General features: G+C 69.8%; 4 protein-coding genes across 10 annotated transcripts; 1 reads left to right on the top strand and 3 right to left on the bottom strand.

Moving 5' to 3' along the window:
• Positions 1–542: 542 nt before the first annotated feature.
• EPS8L3 (EPS8 signaling adaptor L3) lies at positions 543–7,713 on the top strand. Of its 6 annotated transcripts, none has more exons than XM_068918175.1 (20): positions 543–1,028; positions 1,684–1,755; positions 1,872–1,945; positions 2,034–2,095; positions 2,204–2,359; positions 2,856–3,005; positions 3,095–3,171; positions 3,765–3,949; positions 4,084–4,148; positions 4,224–4,341; positions 4,439–4,503; positions 4,770–4,844; positions 4,977–5,125; positions 5,406–5,514; positions 5,649–5,686; positions 6,056–6,152; positions 6,356–6,463; positions 6,591–6,670; positions 6,961–7,093; positions 7,207–7,713. In XM_068918175.1, exons 2-20 carry the CDS (start codon positions 1,715–1,717, stop codon positions 7,222–7,224), a joined length of 1,800 nt encoding a protein of 599 aa, XP_068774276.1. In that variant the 5' UTR covers positions 543–1,028; positions 1,684–1,714; the 3' UTR covers positions 7,225–7,713. The 6 variants fall into 6 exon arrangements, with proteins under 6 accessions (XP_068774276.1, XP_068774272.1, XP_068774277.1 ...); XM_068918171.1 differs by having other exon boundaries at positions 6,966–7,093; positions 7,207–7,397; XM_068918176.1 differs by having other exon boundaries at positions 571–1,007; positions 1,626–1,755.
• A 596-nt stretch (positions 7,714–8,309) lies between these two features.
• LOC104142541 (glutathione S-transferase Mu 1) lies at positions 8,310–11,052 on the bottom strand. Its single transcript, XM_068918484.1, has 8 exons — positions 10,900–11,052; positions 10,312–10,387; positions 9,679–9,743; positions 9,493–9,574; positions 9,312–9,412; positions 9,019–9,114; positions 8,820–8,930; positions 8,310–8,568 (listed from the first exon to the last, which is right to left on the bottom strand). Exons 1-8 carry the CDS (start codon positions 10,933–10,935, stop codon positions 8,473–8,475), a joined length of 663 nt encoding a protein of 220 aa, XP_068774585.1. The 5' UTR covers positions 10,936–11,052; the 3' UTR covers positions 8,310–8,472.
• A 1,084-nt stretch (positions 11,053–12,136) lies between these two features.
• LOC138062137 (glutathione S-transferase 2-like) lies at positions 12,137–15,379 on the bottom strand. Its single transcript, XM_068918487.1, has 8 exons — positions 15,226–15,379; positions 15,017–15,092; positions 14,373–14,437; positions 14,205–14,286; positions 14,016–14,116; positions 13,772–13,867; positions 13,578–13,688; positions 12,137–12,323 (listed from the first exon to the last, which is right to left on the bottom strand). The coding sequence occupies exons 1-8, from the start codon at positions 15,259–15,261 to the stop codon at positions 12,228–12,230; spliced, it is 663 nt and encodes a 220-aa protein (XP_068774588.1). The 5' UTR covers positions 15,262–15,379; the 3' UTR covers positions 12,137–12,227.
• Positions 15,380–15,729: 350 nt separating this feature from the next.
• On the bottom strand, positions 15,730–24,780 carry AMPD2 (adenosine monophosphate deaminase 2). 2 transcript variants are annotated; one of them, XM_068918481.1, is made up of 18 exons: positions 24,609–24,780; positions 22,201–22,331; positions 21,670–21,800; positions 21,237–21,305; positions 20,448–20,559; positions 20,039–20,225; positions 19,782–19,923; positions 19,462–19,551; positions 19,118–19,247; positions 18,808–19,002; positions 18,511–18,642; positions 18,168–18,331; positions 17,919–18,045; positions 17,611–17,774; positions 17,393–17,513; positions 17,126–17,299; positions 16,736–16,846; positions 15,730–16,634 (listed from the first exon to the last, which is right to left on the bottom strand). In XM_068918481.1, exons 1-18 carry the CDS (start codon positions 24,685–24,687, stop codon positions 16,419–16,421), a joined length of 2,475 nt encoding a protein of 824 aa, XP_068774582.1. In that variant the 5' UTR covers positions 24,688–24,780; the 3' UTR covers positions 15,730–16,418. The 2 variants fall into 2 exon arrangements, with proteins under 2 accessions (XP_068774582.1, XP_068774584.1); XM_068918483.1 differs by lacking the exon at positions 21,237–21,305 and having other exon boundaries at positions 24,609–24,762.
• Positions 24,781–24,820: the final 40 nt, after the last annotated feature.

The raw sequence follows: 24,820 nt of genomic DNA, 5'->3' as shown, positions 1-24,820 counted from the left end.
CAACTCGTTACACCTCTCGGCTGGGCGGGAAGGGCAGTTGTGCGGGGCTGAGCGACGGGCGGGGTGGGTAGGTAGGGGTGGGGGTCGTCCTGTCTGCACCCACTTGTTCCCCTGGAGGGGTCAGGGGATGGGGGCCGAGTGCCCAGCTCCTGGCACGACACGAGTTTGACAGGGCTCAGCTCCTGGGCCGGGCTCCTTCCTGTAGCCGGCCCGGCCCCGGCCACATCTGGGGACCTGCACATCTGGGGGCAGCACATCTGGGGAAGGGGGGGGGGGGTGACCTGGGGACGTGCTGCCCCCTGGCGGTCACAGGCGGCGTCCGCATGCCGGCCCCTCTCCGAGCTGGGGAAACTGAGGCACGAAGCCCCCCCCCCCCAAAAAAATCCACCCCCCCACCCCCGGCCTGGCTCCCTGGCGGCTGTTCCCAGCCCAAGGGCCTCCAGCGCTGCCGAACAGGGGGCAGCGCCTGCTCCGCATGCAAGCCCTCCCCCCTCCAGCCCAGGACGCCTGGGCCCCTCTGCCAGCACAGCTGGGGGCTGCTTCCTGGGTGGGAGTTTGGCTTGCAAACGGGTGGCGGAAGATGAGGCTCCGGCCGGGGCTCTCGCCACCACTCTGCTGGCGAAGGGACGCTCGCGTCTTGCTCCGGCTGCGTCAGAGCCGGGCGGAGGAGAAGGGATAATCCTGGAGCCGGGCTGCGCGCCCGGGGACAGGGTGGGAGCTGCGGCAGGACAAGCTCCCGACGGGGCCCCGATCGCCCCTTCTCTGGCTCCGTGCCACTGGGTGCTGCGGGCACAGTGTGCCGGGGGGGGTGCCCTCCCCGTGGGCGGCAGGCTCACCGGTGGGTGCCACCGGGGTGGGGACGGTGCCAGCGGGCAAAGAGCAGGCGGGTGCGGTGCCGACGTCAGGGCCCGGCCAGCCGTCATCGTCCCCGCGTCGTGCCGCCCTCGGCCACGCACTCACCGTGGGGCTGCCGGCGGAGGAACAGGGCCCAAGGCGCCGCGATCGGGGTGAGCCGGGCCATCACTGGGGTACGGTATGGGGGGACATCCCCCAAAATGGGGTCCCGGGTCCAAACCTGGGTGGGGGCCACCCTCTCCCAATGGCGTCCCCACAGGGCGATTCCTCTCCAGAGCCCGACGGGGTGGGATGGGGGGGATGGAGGTGCAGGGGGTCCTGCTGGGGATGGGGATGCCACCCCCACCACCCCAGGGCGGGTGGCAGGCAGCTGGGTGGTCCCAGGGCCACTGGGGTGACACAGGGACACAGAGGGGGCCTCATCCCGCACCCAGCCCTCAACCGCATAGCCGGAGCGGGTTCAGCCCAGCCCCGGCTCCTCCACCCGGGCAAGGGTGCCCCCAGCGCTGCCCTGCTCCGGGGAGCCCCGAACCGGCCGGATCCACACCCAGGAAGCCCCGCCAGCGTGCTGACGTCACCCAGGTGCCAACGGGGCCCGAAGCCCTCCTGCTTGCCCCGCCAGGCGTGGACCCCCCTCCCCTCCTCCCCGTACAGGGGTGCACGGCCCCGGCCGTGCCCATGGCTGCGCAGCCAGCGTTTTGCACCCACAGCTCAATGCCGCTTGCGTGCGTGGCCCGTGGGTGTTCACATGCACACACCTGCGCCCGTAGGTGCCCAACGCGTGCCCTTTGGGTGCGTGCACGGGTGCCGAACGCGCTGTGCCTGCAGACGCGCCCCCGGACAGCGCCGCCCCGGGAAGATGGGAGACCCCTTCGGCCGCTGGAGCAACCCTGCACCCCAGTGAGTAGCCATTGGGGGGGGTGCGGGGGCACCCCGAGGTGCCGGAGGCGGCGGTGCTGGGCGGCACTCGCGGGCTCACCTCTGTCCATCTGTCCGCCCATCCGTCTGTCCAACAGTGAGCTCACCCACGATAGCCCCCAGCTCCAGCGGTCCAACAGCTTCGCCCGGCCCAGCGGGAAAACCATTTATAGTGAGTGGGGGCAGCGCCCCGACCCCCCCCTGCACCCGGGCACCCTGCCCGCACCCCCCCCCCCGCTCACGCCTCGTGCCCCTCGCAGGCCAGCGCAAGGACTATGCCCAAAGCCTGTTCGAGCCAGGCACCTTCCAGCACCACGTGGAGGTAGGAGACCCCCAAACCCGCCAGCCCGGCCCCCAGCTGGCAGAACCGGGGGTGTCGCGGGAGGTGGCAGGGTGGCCGGTGACGCCCCGTGCCGTGCGTCCCCCCCAGCACCTGCTCACCATGCGCCTGGAGCAGGACATCCGCAGCACGGACGACTGCATCGCTCGCCTGAAGGCGCTGGAGGCCCAGGGCCGGGTCTGGGGGCAGGATCTGATGCTGCAAGTCAGGGAGCAGGCGCTGGTGCTGAGCGACATGGAGAGCAAGGTAGCCCCCAGCTCCCGCACTTCTCTGCCCCCCCCCTTGGGGGTCCTGGGAGCCAGGCACCCCAAAACCCTGGTACTCCCCCAGCTAGAGCAACCCCCGGCCCTGGCACCCACCCTGGCCCTAGCTAGCCCCGACCCTGGCACCCCTGCCCTGGACCCTGGCAGAGCCCAGGCATGATGCCCACCTTGGACCACGGCAGCCCCCCCGACCACAGCACCCCATAACCCGGTTGCCCCCCCCAGCCACAGCAACTGCCAGACCTGGCACCCACCCACCCTGGTCCTTGTTACCTCCAAGCCCCCGCTTTGACCCTGGCACCCACCCTGGACTTGGCACCTCCATAATCTTGACCACCCCCCCCCAGCCATGATATTCTCCCATAACCCTGACCCCCCCCTAAACCCTGCACCCACCTCCAGCCCTGGCTGCCCCAGGCCAGCCCCCCCCCCCCCATGCCAGCAGGGTGCTCAGAGCCCCGTTGGCACCCCCCCGGCAGGAGGAGCTGGACAGTTACCCGCTGGCCGGGGTGCAGGAGTGCTCGGCCGTGCTGGACTCGTGCGGCTACGACTCGGTCCTGACCGTCTGCGTGCAGGAGCGGAGCCCGCCGGGCACCAGCGTCCTGCTCTTCCAGTGCGACCGGCCGGGGGTGAGCCCCAGCGCGGGGGGGACGCGGGTGGGTGGCATCGCTGGGCTGGTGGGTGCTCATGCCGGGTGGCCCCCCCGGGGCTGTGCCAGGCAGGGACGCTGAAGACCAGCCTGGAGCAGCTGGTGAAGCAGTGCAAAGAGGAGCAGAGGAGTCAGTACAGCCACAGGTAAGGGGGGGCACGCGGCCCCCCCCCGTCCGTGTCCCCCCCCCCAGCTGGGGGGCACAGCTGAGCATCTTGCACAGGGAGCCGGACCCCCTTCCTGCCTCCCACTCAGGTTCAGGCCCTCTCCTACCCCCCAGCCGTGGGTATAGACCCCTTCTCATGCCCCATACCCCATCCCCTCCCCACCCCTATACCCATGCACATAGACCCCCTCTCACCCCTGTGCCCCCTCCCCAGAGCTAGGTCCCCTCTTGCACCCCCTATCCATGGGCATGGGCCCCTTCCCACCTCCATACCCCTCCATGGGCACAGACCCTCTCCCACCCCCAGATCCAGGCTCAGACCCTCTCCTGTCCCCCCAACCCATGGACACAGACCCCCTCCCACCCCTGAACCTCATCCCCAGGCTCAGACCCCCCCCTTGCACCCCATCCCCAAGCTCAGACACCCCCTTATCCCCTCTACCCATGGTCCCCCTCCCACCCCCCTACCCCATCCCTGTGATCGGACCCTCCACCCAACCCACCCCCCCCACACCAAAATGGGCACATACACCCTTACCGGGATCACCGCCTCCCCCTCGCTGCGTTGCTCAGGACCACCCTGGAAGCGGCGCTGAGCCGGCCCCCCTCGTACGCGCGGGCTCCCTCCGGGGTGCCCGAGCGCTGGGCAGAGAGCCCAGAGCCCAACCTCCATGCGCCGTCCCAGCACGGACCACCGTCCTCGGACTGCAGCGAGCCGCGGCGGAGCATATTTGAGGAGGGGACTTGGGGAGAGCAAGGTGCGGCCCCGGACGCCTGGGTCCGGTTCGCAGCATGCCTCAGTTTCCCCTATGGCAGGGGAAAAGGAGGTGGGAGGGATGGGAGGAGGACAGGCCGGAGAAGACCTCCAGCCGGGACCATCTCCCGTCACCAGGCTCCCAGCAGACGGCGTGGCTCGATGCCCAAAACCAGCCCCTGTCCGACATGGAACGAGACACCGTAAGTCCCTGCCCACGCGCCCCCGGGGCGCCTTCCCGCCCCGTCCCCCTGGTGCTCACGTGCCCTGTCCCGCAGGAGGTCCTCAACCACGTGCTGGGTGATGTGGAGCTCTTCGTGCACCAGCTCCGGGCGGCCCTCGGCTCGGCCAGCTCCAAGAACCTGTGGAAGAAGAAGAAGAAAATCAAGGGAAAAAGTAAAAAAATGGGCTGGGGTCCTGCTGGGGAGGGGACTCGGGGTGGGGGGCCACGTGTGGCCGTCCTGGTGCCAGCCCCCTCTCTCTGCCCCTCCAGATCTGCCCCCCGAGGCTGACTACAGGGACTTTTTCCAGAAGGTTAAATATGCCCTCAACCTCATGGTAGGTCCCACGGGGTGCTGGATGGGTACCTGGGGCGCTTGTCCCTTTTGCCCGTCCCCCAAAGTCCTCATCCTGCATCTCTACCACCTCTTGGAGGGCACTGGACCACGGGCAGGCCAAGGCGAGCCCCTGGGGTTATACTGGGAGGATGGGGCTGCAGGGGCCTCAAAGCGGCCCCCCATCTCCGCTTGGGGGGGTTCCCAGGGCAAACACGGGCCACGGCACCGAGACGTGGCACGGAGCTGCCCCTTCCGCTCTCCGCACAGGGCAAGCTTCGTGGGAACGTGGAGAAGCCGAGCATCCCCGAATTGCTGCATCTCCTCTTCACCACCTTGTCCTTCGTGAGTGCCCCACGGCCCCAAGCCAGGATTTCCCCTCAGTACCCACCTTGGGGAGATATCGGGGTGGGGGCACAGCCCAAGGAAGCCCCTGGACAGCTGCTCCATTCCCTCACAGCTGCCTCCCCGAAGCAGGTCTTGGGCCACTGCCCCAACTCCAGCCTGGCACCCTCCGTGGAGTCCCCGCTGCTTATCCAGGCGGCCGTGGACCTGCTCGAGGACACCCTCCACCAGCAGGACTACAGCACCTGGAAGAACCTGGGCATAGCCTGGAACAAGACCAGGTAGGGTCCTGCCCCAGGGACGGGCACCCAAGCGGCGTTAGCCCAGCCTGGAGGTGGCAGCAGGGGCCAAAATCACAGCCTCCCACTCCCAAAGGGGTTCGAGAGGAGCCGGGCACTTCACAGAGGTGCCCGACTCCTCTGGGAGGCACCAGCAAGAGGATGAGATGCTAGAGAGGGGGTGTCTCCATCCCTGGGGTACACCAAGGCTGCCGGGGGTGGGGGGTGAGGGGCTGGACACCCTCCTGCTCTGGAGAGCAACGCTCTCCTCCTCCCCTCGCAGGGCAGAGTACCCGGATGGCGATTCGGTGCCCGCCTACACCCCCGTCTTCTCTGATGGCTGGCTGCCCCCATCGCTGGCACAACCAGGGCTCTCCCCTCCCGCTGAGCCGGTAAGTCCCAGCCCCACTGGGGAACAGGGGGGACAGCTGAGGCAGACAGGAGCCCCACGCCAGCCAACGGGTTGCTCCCTGCCTCAGTTTCCCCAGCTTATTCCAAACATGGGTCCCATTTGCTCCCCTCACAGGCACCTGCCACGAGCCACAGGGATGGTCCCAACCTCGTGTAAGTGCTCCCATGGCCCCGTGGACGCTGATGGCACCAGGGACCTGTCCCTGGCCGTCCACATCCGGGGACGTGGCGCTCCAGAGGGAGCCTGGAAAGGGGAGATGTGGAAGGACAGGGAGGGACACGGGGACAGCAGCAGCCTCTTGCACCCAGTCCTGCTGCTGGGCTGCAACAGGAGGAGGGACAGGACTGTCCTCGAATGCAGGACAGTCCTTGGCAGAGGGTCAAGCTGCACCCGCAGTAGACACTAGCCCACCTAGTACCTGGCCCAGTGGGGAGCGACCACTGGCCTGGGGTGGGATGCAGCCCCTGGCCGGGGGCACAGGGAGGTGCCAGCAGGCACTCACGGCCGCTCCGTCCCTCCAGGCCCCCCCCCTTCCCCCCGGTGCTCATGCAGGCCATGTACGAGTTTCGGGGCAGGAACGCGCAGGAGCTGACCGTCCAGAAAGGGGACACGCTACAGGTAAAAAGCGAGGCCGTGCCGGGGTGCAGAGCCGCTGTGCCGAGCCCCACAAGGTGGGCGCTCCCCGGGAGGATGGAGGAGCTGTGCCAGGGACCACCCTGCTCTCAGGGACTGCTATGGAGTCCCAGAGTGGGGGGAAAGCTGGGAGCAAGGAACAGGGGGCAGGCAGGCCACGCTGTCCCCTTTGTCCCCACATGCCCTAGGTCCTGGACCAGCGGAAGAAGTGGTATCTGGTGCAGAACAGCCAAGGGGAGAAGGGGTACATCCCCAGCAACATCCTGGAGCCCCTGGGGCAGGACTCCATGAGCCAGGTGGGTCACCCTTGTCCCCCCTGTGCCCACAGTACCAGGAGGATTAGCAGGGGGCCTGACCGATCCAGACCCCCACAACGCCACCCCTGGGCCGACCTGGACCTTCTCCCTTCATCCTCTCTTCCAGGGCAGCCCTCCCAGCCTTCACAACAGCTCCACACCAGCAGAGGTGACAGCTTGGCTGAAGGACAAGGGTTTCTCACAGATGTACGTTGCCCCACTTGCCTCTCCCCGAGTATCCTCGAGCCCCTGCGTCCCCACAGCATCCCAGACCCTGTGGTGGCTCAACCCACGTCACTTTGGCTGTATTGGGGTGTTAGGGGAACACAGGAGCTCCTCCCTCATGAACACCCTTTCCCCATCTCCCTCTCCACCCCCCATGGCAGTTCATCCAGCTGCAGGGGCTCCCTCCGCACCCGGCTGAGCTCAGGGCCACAGGTCCAGCTCCTTACTAGGTGTCTGTCTATCCATCTGTCTGTCCCTGTCCTCCCCCCCAGAACAGTGAAATGCCTCGGCGTCCTCTCTGGGCACCAGCTGTTGCACATGAGCCCAGAGGAGCTGCGAGCTGTCTGCCCCGAGGAGTGGCGACGCATCATCTTCAAGCTCTCGGCCGTGAAGACATCCCTGGGGGTGAGGCTCCAAATCCAAGCCTTCCATCGCCTTCTCATCACAGCTAGGGTTTTTTTGGAGGGGGCCAAAGCCCAGGGACTCCCTCCTCAGTGCTTTTTCTCCTCTCTTTGCAGATAGGCCCAAGGGACTGAGCCACCAGGGGCTGGGACCACAATGACTCCATCCCCCAACATCCTCCCACTGTCAGCCCGCTGCACCACAGTCTCCCAGGCCAAGCATCCCAGCTGAGGGGGCAGCACCAGCACCGCCACACTTGGGGGGCTCAAAGGAGGGGAAGCAGAGCTCCCCTAGTCCTCCATGGCTCCTGCTGCTTCCTCAGGGCTGAGGGATGCATCCATCCATTCCCTGAGCTTCAAATGAACGTGGCCACAAGGGTAGCAGGCTGCTCAGCTGCTATTTCAGCCTCCCCAGCAGCCTGCTGCACGGGGGGGGGGCTCTCAGGTGAGATTTGGGGTCTCCCGGGGGGGGGGGGGGGGATTTGTTGCTTGATCCCATTTCCAGCCACCTAGAGAGATAGCAGGGCTGCCAGGCCCCTGGGAGAGCTGGGAACCATGAAACATTCATGCAAGCCACAACATGCAGTGACTACAATGCAAAATAAAATGCAGAACAGCACCACCACCGAGGTCTACGTGCAGTCACGGCAGGGGCGAAGCTGGCTGTTGCCACCCTGCCCCCAGAGCCCTCATGCAGCCAGTTGGCTCCCAGCCCACGGGACACCTCCAAGTCCCTAATCTGAACAACCCCCCTCCTGCCCAGGGGGTCTATAGCAGGGACAGGCTCATGGGACACTATTGTCCCCTGCTGGCCTCCAGCCCACCCTGGCTCAGGCAGGGGAGGCTCCCAGCTGTGCAGCTGCTGGCAGGGCACCAAAGCCCCAGCCAGCTCCTTCGCCAGCTCCGCCTCGTTAGCATGCAGGAATGCACTAATGAGAAAGCTCCAGGGCAGAGGATGAGCCACTGTCCCTGGGGAGCAAGGAGAGGACTACAGCCCCTCACCGCCAAGGAGGGGGAGTGGAGGGACAGCACAAAGCTCTGCTCAGGCCCTCCCAAACCCCTGCCTGTCTCCACCAAGCTAAAGGGTGGCCAGGGCACCCTTGGGTGGCAGGGATGTCCCCACTCACCCCACCCTCTGCCCCATGTCACAGGAAGGCAATCCTGAGTGCTTCCCCCCCCTCCCTCCAACCCGCAGACGCTCAGTAAGGGATTCCAGCTGCTGCATCTAGACATTTTATTGCTTTTGGGGGCTGCCATGCAGGCCCCACGGCCAGAGAGCACTTCACCCCAGCGGTGCTCGCCCAGCCCCACTACAGACCCCATCGGTGGTCCGTCCTGGACGGGCAAAGGAGACGCTGGCTTGTCTCAGCCGGCGCTGTGCCCCTACTCCTTCTTGTTGCCCCACTTGGCCATCTTGTTGTTGATGGGCATCTTCAGGAAGCGGCTGGATTTCATGTAGGCAGCGACCTTCTCCAAGGCCTGGGGGAGGAAGGAGAGCACTCAGGACTCCTCCCACCAGGGCTTGCGGGACACCCCTCTGCCCCAGGAGGGCTTGAGGGCCTTGACACCCTGGAGGGTGTCAGACCTGCCCCAGAAGGTCCTTCCCCACGGGGATCCAATGGAGACCAAGGCCCACAGGTGACAGTGCAGACAGTGGCTCCAGGGACCCCAGAGCAGCCACAGCAGGACCCAGATGCACCTCGCACCACAGGGCTGGGCACCCAACTCACCCCAAAGCGGTCCATGAAGTCCTTCAGGTTCTTGAATGGCTCCAGGCACTTGGGTTCAAATATGCGGTTCTGATCCAGCACATCGAACATGAGGAAGTCCACAAAGGTGAGCTGGGCAGGGAGCGATACAGTGAGGAGCACTGTGGGGCCAAACCCCCTTCCCAGCCCCTGCTGCCCTCCACCAGGGTCCAGACCATACCTTCTCCCCTGCAAACCACTTTCTGTCCCCCAGGAAGTTGGAGAAGAGCTTCAGCTTCCCTGGCAGCTGCTCCAGGTACCCTACCTTCAACTTCTCCTGCAGAGGGAAAGGAAGAAGGGGTGGATGCCCAAATCCCCACACTCCACTCCCCACCACCCCAGGAGACAAGGGCCCCTTCTCCAGAAGAGGCCCCTAATGCTCCCAGGTTAATCCAGCCCCATGCCCTAGGGCACAGGCAGCCCCGTGCTGCTGGGACAGGTGACCACAAAGCGCCACAGCACAGAGGTACTCACAAAGTCAGGGTTGTAGCAGACCATCACCAGGCTCATGCGGAAGTCCATGATGTGGTTCTCCAGCATGTCCACACGGACGAGCTCCTCCTCCGTCTCGCCACCTGCGGACCAGGCAGACGTTAGCACCATGCGGGGCCACCCCTTGTCACAGCCTAGCCCAGCCCCAGCCCCGGGCACTCACACATCTTGTGCTTGCGGGCGATGTAGCGGAGGATGGCATTGCTCTGGGTGAGCTTGGTCTTGCCGTCGATGAAATAGGGCAGCTGCAGGGGACAGCAGGCACATCAGCAGGGCATCTTCCACCCGCCCGGGACGCCGGCTCCCAAACCCACCCCCGTAAGCGCTCCCTTGCGTCGAGGCCACCTACGTTAGGGAAGTCTAAGCCCAGCTTCTCCTTCTCGTTGATCCACTGGCTCTTGTCATAGTCGGGAGCTGGAAGGAGAGCAGAGGAGGGTCACCCCGCGTCCCCCAGCGGCATGCTCACCTCCCACCCCAGAGCTGGCACCCTCGGGGGCCACCTCCACCAGGCCCGGGAGAACTCAGGCCACAACAGCCACCGGGGACCTGTTCACCCGCACCAGTGCCCCAACCGGGGACGCACAGGGACCCCAGGACACCTAGGGCAGGAGGAGCACCCTGGGGACAGCGCAGCAGCTTCGTACCACACCCACCCCCCGCGGCGGCGGGGCCCCAAGCGCCGCCTCGGCCGAACCTGGCTCCGAGCCACCTGCGGGGACCTTTGCCAGACGGGGCAGCAACGCAGCCATTTTCCCCGCCCGCGGGGACGGGGACGAGCCGCCAGCCCCCACCCCGCCGCAGCCCCCCCCCCCGCAACCCCATAGACGCGAGGGACGTGGGGATGGAGGCAGAGGAGCCGCAGCGGGGTCCGGACTCGCCCGGGGGACGCCGCTGGGCGACGAGGGAGAGGAGCTGGCGGAGGGGGAGCGGGTCCCGTCGTGGGGCGCCCCCCCCCGGCTCCCCTCACCCCCCCGGCGCTCACCTTCCCCGCAGCTGTACAGCTTGTCCTCGTAGGGCGTCTCGGTGTACTCCAGCAGCAGGCGGATGGCGTGGGCGAGCTGGGGGCACGAGTCAGCCGGGTCCCCTGAGCCCCCCCCCCCCGCCCCCAACCCCACCACCACCACGCCCAAAGGGCCCCCGACCCACTCTTCACCAGGGGGGAAACTGAGGCACGGGGCAGCAGGGTGGGAGCACCCATGGGTGCTGCAGGGACCTGCGCCCCGGGGGCGGGGGCCGCGGCCCCAGCCCCCCCGAGGCACCCCAGGGTGGGCAGCCAGCCCCATAGCACAGCTCCAGCCCCCCCACGCATGCACGGGGGGGGGGGAAATGAGGGGAGCAAACCCCGAGCACCCCCACCCGCAGCACCCCCCCCAAAGGGAGGGGGGGAACCCCAAAGCGCGCCCCCCCCCCGAGAGGGGGGGATCCGAGCACCTCCCCCGGGACGGGGGGGGGCCCACGGAGCGTGGAGGGGAGGAGGAAAGGGGGTCCACGGTCCTGCCCCCCCCCGGTAAGGGGGTTCCCCCCCCCCAAAAGAAAGCGGGACCGCGGGCCACGCCGCGGCCCCACTCACGCCGCGGATGTCCCAGTAGCCCAGCACGGCGGCCATGATGGCAGTGCTCCTTCCTCCTCCCCCCCCCCCGGATTTTACCCCCTCCCCCCGGGGGCGGGGCGCGGCCGGGGGGGGGGAGGTGCTCTTAAAGGGGCAGCGTCCTCCCCCCCCCCCGCCTCGCCCCCCCGCCGGCACGGGGGCGTGACGTGACGTGAGATGACATGACATGACGTGTTGTGCTTGCGCCCGCAGCGGGTGGGATGCTCCCACTAGGCACGCTCCTCCCCCACTTCCACGCCCCACCCCCCCAATCTTGGGGAGGGTGAGTCCTCCCTTAGCCCCCCCCCTCCAGGCTGCTTGGGGTCCCCCCCCCCCAGTCCTGGGTGGGTAGGGGGGCATCGGTCCCCATTGGGGCCCCCTCTTCTGCATAGGGGTCACCCCTTCCTTGGGGAGGGCACGTGCCCCCCCCCATTTGGTTCCCGCGGTCTGCATGGGGGGGGGGGGGTCCTCCCAGTCCGCAAGGGGGGTGTTTCCCACTTTGGGGGCCCCCATTCTGCATGGGGACCCACAGTTCTGGGGGAGCATTGGCCTCCTCTTGAGTCTCCCCAATCCTGGGGGTCCCCTAGGGTCCCCCATTCTGCAAGGGGTCCCCCATATCCTGGGGGGGTGCATCGGTCCTCTCTTGAGTATCCCCAATCCGGGGGGGGGTGTCACGGTTCCCCCAGTCTGCATGGGGGAGCCCCCTAATCCTGGGGTCATGTGTCCCCCCGCCGGGTCCCTCATTCTGCATTGGGGGTTCCCCCCCAATCATGGGGGGGCATAGGTCACCCCCTGGGGTCCCCCCAAGCTGCATGGGGGCCCCCATCCGGGGGGGCATTGGCCTCCTCTTGAGTCTCCCCAGTCCTGGGGAGTCCTGGGTCCCCCCTTGGGTCCCCAAATCTCCATGGGGATCCCCCCAATCCTAGGGTGCCCCAGTCTGCATGGGGGGTCCCCCAAATCCTGGGGGTTATGTATCCCCCTCTGCGGTCCCCCATTCTGCATGGCGATCCCCAATCCTCTATCCCCCCCGGGATCACCCAGCCTGCTTGGGGGTCACCCTCATCCTGAGGGCGGGGGTTAGGTCCCCCCCTTGGGCCCCCCCACTCTGCCTGGCGGCAGCGGGACACGAGAAGACCCCCAGCCCCCCCCCAACCCCCCCCCCCAGCGGGCCGGACGGGGCGGCCGCGCCGGGCCGAGCAGCGCCGGCGGCAGCAGCGGGGCGCGATGCCAACAGCCTTTTATTTCGCGGGGATTTGGGGGGGTCGGGGCGGGGGGGAAGCAGCAGGAAGGAGCCCCGGCCGGGGGCTGCATCACTCCTTGGCGTTGCCCCAGCGAGCCGTCCGCCAGAACACGGGGCTCCGCAGGCAGCGCCCGGAGCGCAGGTAGGCGGCGACCGTCTGCAGCGCCTGCGGCAGCCCAGCCCGGCGGCCGGTGGGCGCGGAGCCGCCGGCGCGGCCCCGACCCCGGCCCCGACCCCGACCCCGACCCCGGCCCCGACCCCGACCCCGGCCCCCGCCCCGACCCCAGCTCCGACCCCGGCCCGGCCCCGACCCCGGCCCGACCCCCGCCCCGACCCCGGCCCGACCCCCGACCCCGATCCCAGCTCCGACCCCCGACCCCGATCCCAGCTCCGACCCCAGCCCCCGGCCCCGGCCCTGGCCCCGACCCCAGCTCCGACCCCCGCCCCGATCCCAGCTCCGACCCCAGCCCCCGGCCCCGGCCCTGGCCCCGACCCCAGCTCCGACCCCCGCCCCGATCCCAGCTCCGACCCAAGCCCCCGGCCCGGCCCCGACCCCGACCCAACCCCCGACCCCGATCCCAGCTCCGACCCCAGCCCCCGGCCCGGCCCCGACCCCGGCCCGACCCCCAACCCCGATCTCAGCTCCGACCCCGGCCCTGGCCCCGACCCGGCCCCGACCCCGGCCCGACCCCCGACCCGATCCCAGCTCCGACCCCCGACCCCGATCCCAGCTCCGACCCCAGCCCCCGGCCCGGCCCCCACCCCAGCTCCGACCCCCGCCCCGATCCTAGCTCTGACCCAAGCCCCCGGCCCGGCCCCGACCCCGGCCCGACCCCCAACCCCGATCCCAGCTCCGACCCCGGCCCCGGCCCCGACCCCGACCCCGGCCCCCGACCCGGCCCCGACCCCGGCCCGGCCCCGACCCCGACCCCAGCTCCGACTCCCGCCCCGATCCCAGCTCCGACCCCAGCCCCCGGCCCGGCCCCGACCCCGGCCCGACCCCCAACCCCGATCTCAGCTCCGACCCCGGCCCCAACTCCGACCCCGGCCCCGACCCCCGACCCCAGCTCCGGCCCTGAGCCCGCCCCGGCCCCCCACCCCGCCCCACCCTGGCCCCGCCCCAGCCCCCCGCCCCCAGCCCCAACCCCGACCCCAACCCCGACCCCGGCCCCAACCCCAGCTCCGACCCCGACCCCGGCCCCGACCCCGGCCCCAACCCCAGCTCCGACCCCGACCCCGACCCCAACCCCAGCTCCGACCCCAGCCCCAACCCCGGCCCCGACCCTCTGCCCCCGTCCCCCCCTGCACCCCGACCCTGACCACAACCCTGACCCCCTTCCCTGACCCCAGCCCCGGCCCCGACCCCCATCCCTGCCCTGCTCCAGCCCCGGCCCGGCAGCAGCAGCAGCACCCGCCTCACCTCGAAGCGCTGCAGGAAGGCGCCCAGGTTGCCCAGCTGCTCCAGGCACCGCGGCACGAACATGCGCAGCACGTCCAGCAGGTCGTAAGCCAAGAAGTCCACGTAGGTGAGCTGCAAAGGAGCGGGGTGAGCGGTGGGCTGAGCCCCAGCGGCACCTCTGCCCCCCCACCCCCCCCCAGCACCCTTGCACCCACCTTGTCACCCGCGAACCAGGGCCTGGCACCCAGGAAATTCGACAGCTGTCTCAGCTTGCCCGGCAGCTGCTCCAGGTACGCCGGCTTCAGGTCCTCCTGCGCGGCGCGGCCGGTTGGGACGGGGCCGCGGCGGGGCTCGACCCGCCCCGGGGGGATTGGGGTGCCCCCCTCCACGGCACCGGAGCGGCCCCTCTTCCCGGCCGGCTCGGGGCCGGGGCCGCGGCGGGGGACCGGAGGTACTCACAAAGTTGGGGTCGTAGCAGAGCCGGGCGAAGCCCATACGGATATCCATGACCTGGTTCTCCAGCAGGTCCGTGCGGAGTATCTCCTCCTCCGTCTCGCCGCCTGCAGAGCGGGCAGATGTCACCTGCCACCACCCAACGCCGGGACCCCCCCCCACAACCCTCCACCCCAGCCCCCCGGGACCACTCACACAGGTTGTGCTTGCGGGCGATGTAGCGGAGGATGGCCATGCTCTGGGTGAGCTTGGTGGCACCGTCGATCAAGTAGGGCAGCTGCGCGGACGCCGAGGGCGGTGAGCCGGCGGCCGCCCCGGCCCCCTGCCCGCCGGCCCCCTCCCCACCGCCGCCCCCACACCTACGTTGGGGAAATCCAGGCCCAGCTTCTCCTTCTCCTTAGTCCAGTCGCTGGTGTCGTAGTCGGGAGCTGGAGGAGGCGCTCAGACAGCCGGCCACGGCGGCGGTGGTCCCTGCGCGCCCCCCGGCTCGGCGCGCCGGACCCCGCGGGAAAGGGGTCAGCCCGGGGGCTCGGATACACGGCATCTTGGCCCGGGCAGGGTGACAGGACCGGGATGGTTTTGGGGACACCCCGCGCGGGTCCCGCTCTGTCCCAGAAACCCCCGCGTTTCCCACGCCGGGCACGCGGACGCCCCGCTCTCCCCGCCACCCCCTTCGCCGCCGCCGGCGAGCACAAGAGGACGTTGAGCCGGGGTCCGAGGTCCGGCTGGGTGGCAGTGGCGCCGGTGCCACAAGGAAGGGCTGGGAGCAAAGTCGAGGGCGCGCTGCGCAGCCCGCTGCCAACACGCGCCCGGGGAGCCGCCGGCCCCGCGGCTGCTTTGCACCGCGACGGGGGGGGCACCGGCCGCCGGCCCCGCCGGAGCCCGCGGGAACGGCGCGGCAGCGGCGCCCGCCGGCTCGGACCCGCCGCGGGGGCGCGGGAAGAGCCCCGCCGGCCTTGGCGGTGGGGGGGGGTCTCACCCCCACCCCCCCCCCGCGCCCCCCTCACCTGGCCCGGGCTTGTACTGCCGCTCGCGGTACGGGGTGCCCGTGTACTCCAGCAGCAGGCGGATGGCGTGGGCCAGCTGCGGGGACGAAGGGGACATCCCGACCGCTCGGGAACCTCGTTTCGAACCGCCCCCCCCCCCCGCTGCCGCCGCCCTCCTGCCCCCTGCTCCCCCTCCCCGCCCGGCACCCAGGGGTCCCCCCCGCACTCACCCCGCGGATGTCCCAGTATCCCAGGGTGACTTCCATAGCGGCGCCCAGCTCCGGATGTGCCAGCACAGCCCACGGCTCTCGGGACCAGGCACCGAGCTTGGCGCCCTCCCCTTTCCCCTCCCCGCGCCGGATGCGGCCCTCCCCGGGGCCGCGGAGCCGGGCAGGGAGCCAAGGCCGAGCGCGGCGCCCGGGGCCCGGCGCCGCTCCCTGGGGCTCTGGATACGGCCCCGCTGCCGGGACCCCTCCGCCGCCGCGGGGGCACAGCGGGGCTCCGCGGCTTCCAGTTCGGGGGGGCCCCGCTTCGGACCGCCCCGCTTCGGGTGCCCTCCCCGGGCCGCGCGCCTGTCCCAAAGCCGGCCGCCGTGGCGGGACCGTAGGGCCAAGGGGACGTGCGGGAGCCCCCGTGACGCCCGCTGCCTCCGTTTCCCCTGCCTCTCGCCCCCCTCCAGCTGGCAGAGCCGCGACACCTCCCCAGCCCGGACCCTACATCACAGCGGCCACAGGTTTTACTTAAATACCTTTATTTCTCATGCTTTTGTTTTTTCTCTCCTTTTTTTATTTTTTTTTTGTGGTCACCGTCCCGTTTTCCTGGGAGCGGCACCAGCGCCGGACGCCGGGTTGGGACCGCGGGGCGGGAGCGTTGGCTCCGGGGGCCGAGGGATGCCCGCGGCAGGAGGAAGGGCCAGGCGGGACGCGGGGCGCTCGCTTAGCTTGTCCCCGCGTCTATGGGGGCAGACGGGGACGCGGGACGGCAACGGAGCACGGGGACCCTGCAACGTCCCCGCGCCCGGCCCCCGACGGTCCCCCTGGCAGCCCCAGGACCCCTTGCCGGCCCGCCCCCCACCCCGGGCACCGAGCACGGGCGCCGGGTTGTCCCCGCGGATGGCACCCCGGCACACGCGCCACCTCCTCTGCCAGGCCCCGCGCACCCGGCGGGGATCACAGCTGCAAGAAAACCCGCTAAAAACAAAAAACGACAAAAAAAACCAACCCAAAAAACCCCATCGAAAACGGAAAACCAGGGAGAACAGACCAAAGCGCACGCCACGACGAAGGCAGCAGCACGACAGCGGGGACGGCAGCGAGGGCAGCGGCCCCGGCCCCTCCGCCGGGCGCGAAGGGGCAGCGCGGGAGCGAGGCGCGGGAGGCGGCGAGGGTCCCCGCGGGCGACGCCGGGGTCCCCGGGACGGGCCTCACTGGGCGCCCAGGGTGGAGGTGATGGTGAGAGCGTCCTCCTCCTGGATGGGCTCCAGCTCCTCGGTCTGCACGGCCTGCGTGATGAGCGTCAGCTCCTGGCACAGCGTCTCGAAGCGGTAGCTCACGCGGATGTCGGGGACGTTGGTGCGGCGGATGTCGTTCCCCTCCGGCCCCTCTTTTAGGTAGTGGGGACCCAGCCAGTAGCTCTTCACCTGGGGCAGAGCAAAGGGGACGGCGAGGAGAGCTCCCGCGGCCTGCCGGCCCGCCGGGGCACCCTCGGCGGGGTGGGTGCCGGGGCGAGGGGTGGCCTTACCTTATGGGAGAAGCCGCTCATGAGGACGCTGTTGCGGGCCAGCTCGCACATGTCGCAGGAGCTGAGCTTCCACACTTGGGTGGCGATGCTGTACTCCTCCATGAGGGGCTCCTGCGGGGACGCGGCCGCAGCGGTGGCCCCGGTCACCCGCTGCGCGGGGACCGACCCCCGTCGGGGCAGCACCACTCGCCCGGCTCCAAACAAGGACCGCTGCGACCCCCCCACCTCCCAAAAAAGGATGGTGGTCCCCAGCATCTTCCACCCACTCCCTCATGCTCATTGGGATCTTCTCGCTCCCGGCCACGACCGACCCCGTCCCGTCGCCGCAGGGCTGCGCCGTAGCCGTTTCGGCCCTTCGGTGGCCGTGCTGTCCCCTCCACGATCGCTCACCTTGGTGAAGTGGAACTGGAGGGGGTCGTCGGTGGAGAGGGACACCATGAGCCCCCGCGACAGGTACTCGGGCAGCGGGTTGCGGTGGTAGCTGAGGAAGAGGCTGTTGTTGCTGAGCGGGGACATGGCGATGCCGATCTGCGCCAGGTAGTAGAGGTACTGCAGCACGGGGGCCTGGCGGGCACAGCGGGGTCAGCGGTGGTCCCGGTCACCCACCTACCGGCCCCGAATTTCCCCCCACGGCACACCCGAGCTGCCACCGTTCACCTTGCGGAGCAGCAAGCCGTGTGAGATGTTCTCCGAGACCATGAAGCCCGAGACGAGGTGATGGATGGGGCCGGCCTCGCCGCAGTGCGGCCGCAGCACGAAGGTGTGGAAACCTCGCTTCCTGCAGAGAGGGCGCGAGCGCCGGCTCAGCGGCGGGGACGGGGCGCAGGAGCCTCCGCTCGCCCCGTGACGCGGTCAGGACCCTGAGGTGACCTTACCGGCGGAGGTGGTTGAGCACGGTCATGTTGGCATACATGTAGTACAGGTAGTAGGAGTAGGGCGGGTTGTCCTCCTCCACCCAGTTGCCCGGCAAGGGGCTGTCCAGGTTGAAGATGTGATGCTCCGGCTTGGACTCATCATCAACACTGTCGAAGCCGTCCACCTGCAGGGCAAGACGTTGGCCAGCTCTGAGGTCACCTCCTCCATCAGGAGACCTCCCATCCCCAGCCCCACGACGCAGCAGACCCAGGCTGGGGGACAGATCTGGCGGTCACCAAGCCCCTTGGGTGCAGGGGTCAATGCTCACATGCTCCAGAAAGAGGTGCAGCTCCGGATGCTGGGCAGGGTGGACGGTGGCCTCGTAGAGGGGTAGGAAGATGTTCTCCAGCATCTCCTGGAAGTTGGCCAGCTGCCTTTTTGTCCGGTAGACATCGCTGCGAGGGCAACAGTGGTTGCTCAGCACCAGGCATCCCTCACACCCACGTCCCTGTCCTGAGCCCCTGCCGACCTGTGATGAGCACCCCAGGAGCAAGGTGGGGATGCCCGCGGTACTCACAAGAGCCGGGGCACCTGCACGAGCCAGCGGACGTTGTTGGAGTGAACGCGATGGTTCACAGCCCAGCGGGCCAGTTTGTCCCACTCATCGCGGGACCGGCCGTAGATGGAGAGCCGCAGCTCAGCGTTCTGATACTTGCTTTCCTCCAAGTCGGACATCACCTCCTGCCAAAGATATGGAAAGCATCATCCATCACCTCTGGGATGTGGAGAGACATCACCCTGGGTTGGGGCTCTCGGAGGGCTGCCAGCTGCCGTGGGCATTAGAGGAAAGGGGACCAGAGGGGTCTCTGGGGCAGGGTGCAGCGCGCCCGCCGCCCCAAACACCTCCCAGGGCTGCTCACCTTGATGATGTGGGCAAAGTACTTCCCCGAGACGCGGTTGTCCGTCTTGATGAAGATCTCCCGCAGGATGGACTCACCAATGGGGTTGTACTTGGCATTGAACTTGTCGAAGCGGTGGAAGGTGTTGCGGTCCTGGCATGGAGAAGCAGACATGAGCCGATGCCACCCACCACCCTGGAGCCACCCAAAATCGCCCGACCTGACACTGGGCCAGCCCCCAGAGAAGATGCCCCAGTCTGGCTGGAGAGAGGCCAGGGTCCCTGCTCATCTCCAGGGCTTGGGAGGGGTCTCACGTACCGCATGGACATCCAGCGTGTCCACGCTGAGGTCGTAGGCAGTGAGGTTCATGGTCTCAAAGACTTCCTTGAGCGTCTGCTCCTTGCCCTTCTCCACATGGACGATTTCGTCCAGGTGCTTCTTCATGGCCCGCTTGATGAAGCGCAGGAGATGCTTCTGGTTCATGCAGGACGAGGCGTGGATGTGGGTGTCCACCTGCGTGGGCAGGGGCGATGCTCAGCTCAGAGCCCATCCTCTCGTCCCCACCGGGGCACTGACCGAGCCAGGGACCCTCGGACGTGTGCCTTTTGCTGCTGAAGCCCCCAGGTACCTTGCGGATGTTGTAGAAGTCGCGGTGGGGCACCTTCTTCTGGGCTGCCAGCTCCTTCATCTCGTTGAGCAGCACATGCATCTGGAACTTGGAGCTCAGGTACTGCAGGCGCCGGTAGCAGAAGGATTTGCTGGCCAAAGCAGAAGGTGGCCATCAGTTTAGGGGAAAAAAGGAGAAAACCAGCCCTGGGGAGGGCCAGTGCCTGCCAGGACGAGCGGATGCAGGTCCCAGCCCTGGGCGCAGAGCTGGTGCTGCAGCCGGGACAGATGCACGGACGCTAGCACCGTGTGTCCCCGCCTTGACGTCCCCGTGACGGGGGGACAGACCCCGGCACTTCTCCTTACATGGGCCCGTTAATGATTAGAGCCATGAGGAAATTCATGTCGGCGATGAACTCCTGCAGGTCGGGGTACGGCAGGTCCAGCTCTGTGCTCCTGCGGTGGGGACAGAGGCCGGTCACACGCGGTCACGGGGTCCAAGCGGGTCCCAGCCCGGCTCCCTCCGTCCCCCTGGGTCACTGCAGCCCCCCAGGCGCCTCCCCAGAGGCAGCTGCCTCCAGGCTCGGTTCGTCCTGGAGTAAAAGCCGGGGGCTGATCCAGACCCTCCCTCCAGCTCGGCAAAGTTGGCGCGCCAGAACCAGGCTCGCGCCCTCCCCGCCACTCACTTGTCGGTGACATCCTGCTTGGTGTAGACGTGCACCACGCCGTCCACCATCTTGAGCCCGAAGCCAAGGTCGCCCGGCATGGCCTGGGGGTCCCACGCCTCGTAGGGGTGCTGGTCCGTGAACGGCGGGTGCACGGGGGCGTCTGCGGCCGGGAGAGAGCCAGCGGGGATGCACCGAGCCGCTCCGCCAACGCCGCCCCCTCCAGCCCTCCCGACCGTGATGGGACACCTCCGTGTCCCCAGGGTGGCTCTGCTTACCCGCGGCCACGGGGGTCTCGGGCACCTCCTCGTAGCCCCGGGTCTCCAGGGGCTTTTCGGAGAGCTCCTGCAGGTAGCGAGCCGTGGTCTTGCAGAAGCTTTGCAGCGACAGCCCCATGTACTTCTCGCGCAGGAACAGCGCCTTCACCACGCTCTTGGCCGCATCCAGCAGGTCCGTGAAGGGCACCTGGGAAGGGAAAAGAGGGGGCGCTGGGCACCCCGGAGCCCAGGGTGCATGGGCAGGGGGCTGAGGAACCACAACGAGGATCTCCCCCGGCAAGGGATCTTGGTGCCCCAGGGACCCCATCGGGGGTCAGCACCGCAGCGGTCCCCCCCAGACACCATGGAGCGAAAGCGGGGTGCGAAGCGGGGTGCCAGGGGACGCCACGGGGCCGGCGCGCCGTCTCACCCCGCACTTCTCCTCCCCGGAGATGGTGACCCTCTGGAACTCCCTCTCCAGCAGCGCCTCGCGCTCCTTGGGGACATGGTCCACCAGGTCCTCGTTCTGCTCCTTGAAGAGCCTGCGGACACACGGGGGTCCCCGTGAGCCGGGCACCGTGCCCACCCCGCGTGCAGCCCACCGCGAGCGTCCCACGTCCCTTCCCGCGTCCCCCGGGCCGCCAGCAGCCGTCCCAGGGGCTGCGTCCTGCCCGGGGCCGGTGGCCGGAAGGTCTCGGCTGCCCCAGGGACGCCAGCGGCGGGCGTGGGGCAGCCGGATGCCACGTCCCGGTTGGCGTCACCCCCTCATCCCCCAGCCCCACATGAGCACAACGAAAAGTTGCGGGGGGGGGGAGGGTGGGAGGGAGAGAAGGACAGAGAACAAAATAACTCGTGACACAGACAAGAGGCACGGAGAACCCGGCCGGCCCCGTGCCCCAAGCGGAGACAGGAGGGAGAAGGACACGCAGCACCGGTCCCCTGCCCGGCGAGGGGGACGGGGGCCAGGGAGGGGGCCGAGCCGGGCAGAGGGGTCCCATCCTCTGCGCCCCAAATTCCCCATCCCTAAAAGCAGCCCCGGGTGCGTTAACCCCTTCGGCGCCAGCGAGCGCGGCCGGGGGGGGGGGCATCTTTCGGCTCGGGGCGTTGGAGAGCGGCGGCGGGAGGCCAGGCTAGAGCTGGGCCTGGGGGGGGGGCAGGTCCCCGAGCCCCCCAGTGTCCCCGGTCCCCAGGGGCCGGCGGCACCGAGCCGGACACTCACTGTAAGTCCGCGGCACTGTCAATTTTCAGGAAGTCCTGTTTGGCTCTGAGCAAAATGTCGGGCTCGAGTCTGAGGGCAAACGGGCAGCGGCGGCGGGGGGGAGAGGCGGACCGCCGGGGCGAGGGAGGGAGGGAGCAGACAGGGGCCGGGGGGGGCGGGGGGGGAGAGAAAACACCCGCGTTAATGCCCAAACCGACACAAACGCACACGGAAACCCAAAAAAAGTAAAACTAAAGGGACACCAGGCGCGACACCCACGAGAGAGAGAGAGAGGGAGAGGGAGACGGGGGGGGGACACAGAGCTGGCACAGGCGGGGAGCACCCGCGGGAGCGGGACGCCCCCAGCGCTGGGCTGGCAGCCGGCCCCCGGCTCGGCGGTGCCCCCCGGGGATGGGGAGGGAGGGACGGGGCGGGGGGGACACCCCCGGCTTACTTGACGTCCTGGCTGATCTGCCTCTCGAGGCGCTGCCGGCGCTCCTCCAGCTGCTCGATGGGGCTCTCCTCGGGGAACTCGTAGGGAGCCGTCCGCATCTCACTCTCCGCCAGCGAGCGGCAGAACAGCTCCTGCCGGGCCCAACCGCGCACCCGCGTGATGAGTTGCGCCCGGCCTCAGCCTCGGCTGGGGCGGGGCCGGGCTGCACCCACGGCGCGAGCGGGACGGCCGCAGCGGGGGCATCGCTACCGCGGGAGGATGTCGCCGGCAGAGCGGGCACGGAGCCTCGGCCGCCCGCAGCTCCCCCCTCCCCCCCCCCCGCCGGGGGAAGCGCGGTTACGGCATCGATCGGGCACCGCCGCGGCCTCGGGGACCTGCCGTCCGTCCCGATTCAGGACCAGCAGCTTTAACGGGGAGGCAGCCGAAACCCGGGGGAAGTTGGGGGGGGAGCGAAGCCCCAAGGAGACTCCGGCTCGCCCCGAAACCTGGCAAACTCGGTGCACGGGGGGAACGGCCCCCGCAGCCGCCTACCTCGGCGATCTCCTTGTACTTGCCGTCCATGGACGTGCGCAGGTCGACGGGGAAGTGCTTCAGGCAGTGCGGGGTCCCCGGCAGCGAGCGCGCCGACTGCAGGGGCCGGGAGCCCGGCCCGGCGCGCGCCTCTGCCAACCGGGGGGCAGCGCGTCAGCCCGGCCACCGAGGGGTTAACCAGCTGCCGGCGCCCCCCCCGGGGCTAAGGAGCCCCCCCCAACCCCATCCTCTTACCCCATTAGGGATGGGGATATAATGACTGGGGGGGGGGACCTTGCACAGCCGGGGCACACACGGCCGGCTGCCCGGGGCTCAGCATCGGGGGGGGGGGTCAGGACGCCGGGGTCCACCTCGTCCCCCCCCCCCCAACCCGAATCCCCCCCCCCCAGCCAGTCGCCCACCCCCCTCAGCCATCCAGCCCCCCCAATCCACACGTCCGCCCCTCCTGCCCCCCCCTTACCCCCCGGCTGTGCATCCCCCCATCCAGCTGGGGAAGGGACCCCCACATTGGGGGGGGGAATACACCACATAGCACCCAGCAAGCCAGGATTTGGGGAGGGGGCAGAGAGCGACATATTCCCCTCCCCAAAAAATAAATACCCCCCCCATCCCTCCCGGCACATCGCCCCCCCCCCCTCCCCAAAACGCCGAGCCGAGGGGATGCCGGCGGGCGGCCGAGCATCTCCGGCTCCTACCTGCGCCCGGGGGGGCTCCTGGGCCCCGGAGGGGGGGCGGTTTGGGGGTGCGGCCCCCCCCGCCCGCCGCAGCGCCCAGCGCAGCCCGGACCGTACCAAGGCTGCGCCGGGGGAGCCGAGGGAAGAAAGGAAGGAGGAAGGCGCGACGGAGGGAGCGCCGTGAGACCCCGGCCGAGCCGCCGGGCAGGCCGCGGCCCCCCCGCCCGCTGCAGGGCTGGGGGCGACCTGCCGTCACTCTCAGCTTATGGGGGGGGGGCTGGTTTTGCCCTGCCGCTGCGCCCCTCCCCACGCCAAGAAGGGGGGATTTGCTCCCAAGGAGGGGGCCCAGGCGTCCGGGGACTTGTATCCCCCCCACCAGTGCATGGCCAGGGGAGACCCCAGTGCAGGTGCAGAGCGTGGTGCACGGCACCCCCAGCCCCCCCCCCCCAAATTCCACCACCCGGAACGGACTGGTGGGGGGTTTGGAGGGGACCGGGGCAACTGGTTAAACTGGGGCCCCGTGACAGCTCGCCCGACACCCCCCTCCGGGGCAGGAGCGGCGCCGGGAACAACCCCAGGCGTCCCGGCCCCCCACCTGCTTTCACCCCCAGACCCCTCCCCAACCTGCCGAAAGGGCCCAAGCGTCCGGGCTCCGCGCCCTGCTGGGTGCAGTGCTGGCCCTGGGTGCTGCCCGGGGTTAAACCGGGGCCGGGCACCCCAGCGGGGTAAATCACACCGGGTTTGGGTGCCCGGAGCTGTCTGCTGCCGGGCCGGGCGGCCGCGGGGCGACGGGTGACGCCTGGGGCTGCCGAAACGCCCTCGGCCCGGGCTGCAGCGCCCGCTCGCTCGTGCCTCAGTTTCCCTGCAGCGCCAGCACGCCGGGGGGCTGGAGGCCGACGGTGGGTGCTGCCCGTGCCCCCGCGGGTGCCCCCGCTCTCCGGGGCGCCGGCAGAGCCCCGTGGACGCGTCCCCATGAGAATTACCGGGCCGGCGGGCTGCGAGGGCGGCTGGAAACCGGTGGCCTCAACCCTGCAGGGTGCTACGGGTGCCGGCGCCCTGCGGCACCCAGGGCACACGGGGCGCCCCGTGCCACCCTGTGCCGCACACCGGTGCCCTGTGCCACCCAGGGCACGCGGGGCGCAGGGTGCTACTTGGACTTGCTGGCACCCAGTGCCACCCAGGGCACGCGGGGCGCCCCCGTGCCATGCTGTCACCCGCTGCCACCCACGGCATGCCAGCACATCGTGCCACCCAGGGCACGCGGGGCGCCCCGTGCCATGCTGTCACCCGCTGCCACCCACGACATGCTGGCACCCCGCGCCACCCGGCGAGGATGTCCCCAGCCGAGGGGCCCCCAGGGCACCCCCGAGAGCCCCCTCGCCCGTGCCGGGGACACCCCGCCGGTCCCCAGCACCCCGCACCCTCCGCCAGCCCCAGCGCATCCCCCCCCCACCCCCCCGCAGGGCTGCACAACCCGGTGTCGGGGACGTGGTGGTGGTGGGGAGGCGGGGGGGCGGGGGGGAGAGAGAGAAGGACCCGCGGGGGCGCGCTCGCCCAGCGGCCCCGACGCCACGGTGATGGGCGCCCCATCACACCTAAGGGAAGCCCCCACACACACACTCACACCCCCCCCCCCCACCAGCAGCGGGTCGGGGGAGAGGAGGGGGGGGAGCCCAGGCGTCCGAGAGCCCGCCGGGCCCCGGGGCGGCGGGGGGGGGGGGGGGGGGCTCTCACCTGCGGGGCCGGCGGCCTGCAGGCTGCCCCGCTTCTTGAAGGGCGACTTGGTGCGCGGCGCCGGGGCGGCGGAGGCCATCGCGGCGGCGTCGGGCCGGCCGGCCGGGCGATGGCTGCCGCGCTCCCTCCCCCGGCTGCTGATTGCTGCAGGAAACTCGGGGCTGGACCAAAGTCCCCGGCGGAGGCAGGCCGGAAGCCGCGCCGAGGAAGAG

This window comes from Struthio camelus, chromosome 24 (genome assembly GCF_040807025.1).
Source record: "Struthio camelus isolate bStrCam1 chromosome 24, bStrCam1.hap1, whole genome shotgun sequence".
Taxonomy (NCBI): domain Eukaryota; kingdom Metazoa; phylum Chordata; class Aves; order Struthioniformes; family Struthionidae; genus Struthio; species Struthio camelus.
The sequence above is the reverse complement of the archived record's forward strand: the minus strand, read 5'-3'. Positions and strand labels throughout refer to the sequence as shown.